Genomic DNA, 5,862 nt, shown 5'->3' with positions numbered 1-5,862 from the left:
ATTTTATATAAATTATTAATAAAAGATATTACTCCTCAATTGTGTAGTTTGAAATGGAGTAGGAAGAAGTTTAAAAAACTTTTTTAATCCTACCCTCTAACAATATATCTTAATTTTAATCTTTAATATTAACTATTTCAGAAACAGAAATTAAGTACCATTTTTTTCTCTTTTTCATCAGACATCTGTCCATATAATCGAACACACACAAAGATCTATATAAAAACATGTACATGTATACAAATATACCAGCTTTACCATTCACATGCTTTCCCTTCCCATAAATCTTTCCCCTGGGACCTCAACACCCAGCCTCTGTCAACTTCACCAATAATACACTCAAAACATTAATTTATATGAATTATATACTTCACAGTCAACAGCCTGTATCACTAAATTAGATTTGTCATCCTTCATCCTTACTATATTTATGGAAGACTAAGAACGTGCTTGTAGCCCATGGTGTTCACACTGAACTATCAGTACCTGATACTAGCGCGTGTTCTTATACTTTGAAGAAAAAGCATTGTAAATCTTGTGAATCTTGCTCCAGACTTTTTCTTTCACAGCTCTGTTCCGATGTATAAAAGGGTTGGTGTCATAAAATCCAGTTGGGCACAAACTGTGATAATTATTTTCTCCTTCATGATCAGTTTTCATACGTTTGGTACTTCTGTGAATTTAAAGGGGCCATACCATGATTTTCTTAACTCTTTCAGAGTAGACTATATCCATGGAAATGATCATATATTACCTTTGGAAAACAAAAAAACAAATTATTTATGAAATGTGAGTTATTTTTGCTAACTATTTTTATACCCGGAAGTAAAATGACTCTGTGAGGCTCCGCCTTTTGTTCCTTGAGGGTTCCACCCACTTCATGATGTCATCCTAGAGCTGGCGTGTCACCCACGAAAAAATTAGGGGAAATTTTTTCCATTATTACTTTTTTTTTAATAATGATGTAAGCCCACATACTGTGCAGCTCGGTTGTTTTTTCCCTAAATTTGGCTAAGATTGAATGGCGATGGGTAATGGGTTCATTATCGTTGAAATTCTGTCAAAAAAGGCAGACAACATCACACAACAACATTTCAAGATTCATTGAAATGATGACATATAATCTCCATATCAAGAATCCTTTTCGCTTTAATGCGGATCCATTTACCTTCCTGGGCGGAAGGGACTCGCAAGCCTAGCTAAACGCTGCTAGCTCAAGCTGTTAGCTTTGCAGAGAAAGAAGCGTTTGTGTTAGTCTGGGGGTGGAGCAGACTTTTTCTGAAAGGGGCTGTCTCACTCCGTGACGTCAGATCGCTTGTTTTATTGGATTGGGAGGGGCTGTTGTAGAGCACAGATTTTTAAAGTATTACTCAGAAATGCGTGAATGGATCAAAATACCGCTTTAGAGTTTTTTATAGTGAGTAATGAACGGTATAATGCACTTTAAAGCTAAAAAAAATTGTTTTTTCATGGTATGGCCCCTCTAAAAGGACGCCATCCATACGTCACTACCAAATCAGAGTCCCTGATTGGTCAAACTTTCAACGCATGTTCAGTGGCTATGTGTTTTGTACAAAGAGGCCAAGAACTGACAAAAAGACTTGCTTAACATTACATGAATTTGAGACTTTTGAATGCGGAAGGCCGAAATGTGCATATACCGTATATTTTCCAATAGTAGCCCTGGGATTTTTTCCAGAAATCATCCAGGATTTTGTATGATATTAACAATCTCATTATTTTACAAAGAAATTTTACAACATGTGAACTCTATCAGATTAATATAAATATTTTCAAATTAAATAATAGATTTGTAATGTATTTCTAAACAAATGTGTATAAATTTGTAAACTTAAAATTGAATTGAAGAATCGAAAGAATCGGAAAAATCAGAATCGAATCGATTCAGGCTCTTACGAATCGAATTGAATCATTTCTGGAAATTATAACCGATACCCAGCCCTAATGATGACAAAAGTTGCTACTAAACAATAATAGTGCAGTTTCTTAGTGCCGTTGGGTCATATGACATAACTCATGCATGTTTGTAAATGAGGAAAACCACAGTATTTATGTAACTCGACTGAACAGACAGAGTTCTGCCAAACATGAATCACAGCTGGACCAGATTTGGCAAAGTTACAATCAGGAAATCAGTTTGGGTGACAGAAACCCAACTGTAGTTTCACAGAGTTTCACTGGCCTTTTCCCAACACACATAAAACAGGAATGGAAGGATGCTTGTCTATTCACGTTTGAATTTTGAAGGAAAAAATATTCCTCCAGAATATAAATAGGAAAGCGTGTGAATGTTTTAGGGGCTTTTTTTGTTCCAAAATGATGGCTACCCACTTCTGTGAGTTGGATGTGGTCATGTCAGGATGGAAGAGTCCAGCACGATGAAGGCTCAAGGAACCCGTCCAAATTATGTAACTGCTTTTGAAGACCAAGAATGTCAAGAGCCATACCAAAATGTATCCTCTTTGTCAGATGCATTTTATTCTGCACCATGCTGTGCATTTGAAAGGCTCCGTTTAGCAGAGCAGTAATATTTTGTTCGCTTTTTGATCCACCCCCACTGGTAGAATCTGAGCTGGAATTGTGAAACTAAAAACAGTTGGAACATCTGAGGGACGCTGCAGAGACAGATGATGTTTCTGACCATGTTCTGCTGGAAAAATATGTTTAGATAAAACTGTCAGTTGTTGACCCGAATTTTTTCATCCATTTCTTTTCATGAACAGCAGATTTGTATCCCTTATTTAGCATTTATGTTGATGTTAAAATGCCTTCATAAAATCAATACATTTAGTAGTATGCAATAGTCGTTCATGCATCAGCATTCATGTGAACTCAATCACCTTTTAAATTAAAGGTTGTATTGCGGTTTATTGGATACTTGCAAAGGTCAAATTGGTGAAACATTTACACACATTTAATTTGGACTCTTCTGTCATCCATACAACGTGAATAAAATGTTATGATGGGAATACACCGACTAAAATGAACAATCAACAGATGTTTAAAAACTATAAATGAAAACAGAGTCAGTGCTAAGACGACATCACTTTATAAAAGAGCGTTTTCTTGTGGCTCTTTTTCAGGAGAAGGAGCATCCCCGCGTACTCATTCCAGAATTATGCCGGCTCTTTTATCAGCTAGGATGGGTGACGGGAACGGGTGGTGGGATCAGCCTTCGGCGAGGGTTTGTATATGCATTTATTTCTTCCAAATACATCATGAATATAGGAAGAATTTATTATTTGTCACTTAGTCCCACTCATCAGCTTAACGTTGACTGTTTATAAAAAACAAAATGCAATTTAACGTCTATAAAACACTGACATATTTGTCTGTAAGTGTGCTCGTTTGAATATATCAGCTGGGGTTGACTGAAATTATTTACACAAAGAGAAAGTTCAGTTCCGGTAATTGAAGGATGGTTAGTTTCTTCTGAAAGATGAGATCTATATTAAATTATTCTAATGTGGAGGTGAAAGTTTTGAAACTGGGCAGGAAATCACTTGAAGGCTTTGACGGGTCAGAGCAAGCAGTTCGGAAGAATTATTGTGGCATTTACAGAGAAACCCCTCCAGGAAAAGGAAACTTACCAAGCCTCATTTTATCTGGAAGACATTTGAAACCACCCAACAAGATTTTCGTTTATATGATAAACAATCAAACCTCTAGATTTAAAAGTTGTCATAAAGTGAATAATTAACAATAGTTTAACATTGGCTCTGTACTCATGGACCCCTCTTGCTTTTTAAACTATGGTTTTAAACTATGCAACAGATCATAAAACTCACATTTGGGATCATGTCATTGTTTTAGAGACGCTGTCCGTATCATTTTTCAGGTCAGTAAAAAGGAAGAAAGCTGGACAATATAATAACATAAAGTTTATAAAGCTTAAAACACTTAAAATATACATACACATAAATATAGGTCAAACTTAACATCTTTATATATATATGAGTTATATACTTAAAAAATACACACACATACGTATATATCACTTCAAAACATTTACTCATTGAAGCCTATTTCTAAAAAAAGGAATCCTGATGACATCTTAACTTAATATACCAAAAAATTCTTATAGTCACCATATATATATATATATATATATATATATATATATATATAAAAAATAGGGCCAAGAATCAATTAAAACATTGTAACTGATTAAACCTGGAAAAAATTAATCGCGATTAATCATAATATTATTTTTTTTTTTAGTTAAAATATTTGCCAGCCACTTATTATCTGCAAATATTCAAAAAAATACAATCACACCTAAAATTGTGAATTTAGAACGTTTATTTTAACCCTTTGGAACCTCAGTTACCAGTAGTAAGAATTTCGGAGGTGTCAAGTTCCAATGTTAAGTCAATGTAAGGACAGAATCTGCTGCGGTGCGATTTGGGTGTTTGGCGCGGTTAACCAATCAGGGCCCAAGCGTGCCCACAAACATCATATGGCCAACATGACGTTTTCTGTGACTAGATCAAAGGGACCAAAAAAAGATTGAATATGGCGGCTTAATGCGAGGATTTTCGTCCTGAACTTCTTTTTTTTTTAATATATATATTTTTATTGGTTTTCACAGTTTAACAAGAACATACAACAAACAACAGCATGGTGGTACACAATCAAGTAATCTAGACAGTAATATACAGTACAGAGCATCATTCACTTAATTTTGTCCAGGAAAGTGATAACCGGTTTCCATATTTTAAATTATCTATCTTCTTGTCCTATAAGCGTGTATCTGATCTTCTCTAAATGAAGCACATTACAAAATTCTTTCAACCACATTTCAAATCAGGGAGGTTTGTCAGACTTCCAGCACAATAACACTACCTTTCTTGCCAGTAGAGTACAGAGAGAAATGACTTTTTTCTCATTCTTTGAACATACCAAACCAGGTTCCATGATTCCAAATATTGCGGTAAGAGAATGTATTAGTACTTTCCTATCCATAACATGTGAAAGAAAATCAAATACAGATATCCAAAAAGTTGTTAATTTCTGACATTGAAAATATAGATGTGATGGAGTACCTGGATCCTTCAAACATTTGACAGATAAGTCTGATTTCTCTTTATAAATCCTCTTCAGCTTAGTGGGAGAAAAAAGAAATCTATGCAGAACCTTAAACTGAATAAGATCAAATCTGGCCTTTATTGAACTACTATGAATATTTTTGATGCAAACCTCCCACTCATCCTCTGTCAGCTCCACTCCCAACTCATTCTGCCACTGTATCCTAAAAGTATCCGATGGACTATATAAACCCAAAACAAATTTATCATTTTTAGAGATAACACCTTTTGCACCCGGGTGAACAGACCTAAAGTAACCCTGAACTTCTACCATTTTCCTAACCGGCTGGGGCTGCGGGGTTGCCGGAGACTGTCCCAGTTGTTGTTGGGCTAAAGCGAAACACCAGCCGGTCATGGAACCCGATGGAGTTGGATCAACAGCTACGCTAGCCAGCCACCCGGTGGATAGCTTAGCAAGCTAGTGAGCTCCGCTCCCTAGACTCTGGCAGAGCTGATAGCGATCACCACTGCCCCGGCACCTGGCAGATCTAGCGAGGTCTACTGCTTGCCCGTTGACGGTTAGCTGCCCAGCAGCCCGGAGAGCCGCCGCAAGTGCCATTGTAGCTGGCACAATTGTTCTAGCTTCATGGGTTTAGGATGTTTTCCTTATATTTATCAAGGCAATAATAAAGAGATCCCCCAGTTTTATTTTTATATCCCCCCTTTTGTTAATGCTCAAACTGGGCCACAGACAGAGGGAAGTAACGTTATATCAGCCCTCAGGTGCAGCAGTACACAGCACCAAGAGAGACTC

The 5,862-nt window shown here is 36.5% G+C and overlaps 1 protein-coding gene across 6 annotated transcripts in view; it reads left to right on the top strand.

Annotated features, from left to right (window-relative positions):
* Positions 1–5,862, top strand: part of LOC112161220 (APAF1 interacting protein) — a 19,813-nt gene that overhangs the window by 1,948 nt on the left and 12,003 nt on the right. For 3 of the 6 annotated variants that reach the window (XM_024296275.2, XM_024296276.2, XM_024296274.2), the window contains one exon: positions 3,105–3,205. The exons of the other annotated variants lie outside the window; for them this stretch is intronic. In XM_024296275.2, coding sequence (XP_024152043.1) covers positions 3,105–3,205 — 101 coding nt within the window. The remainder of the gene's footprint in view (positions 1–3,104; positions 3,206–5,862) is intronic. 6 annotated transcript variants of the gene reach the window in all.

Source organism: Oryzias melastigma, linkage group LG3, assembly GCF_002922805.2.
Source record: "Oryzias melastigma strain HK-1 linkage group LG3, ASM292280v2, whole genome shotgun sequence".
NCBI classification, from domain to species: Eukaryota; Metazoa; Chordata; class Actinopteri; order Beloniformes; family Adrianichthyidae; genus Oryzias; species Oryzias melastigma.
Note: the sequence above shows the minus strand (reverse complement) of the source record. Positions and strands in the feature narration are given on the sequence as shown.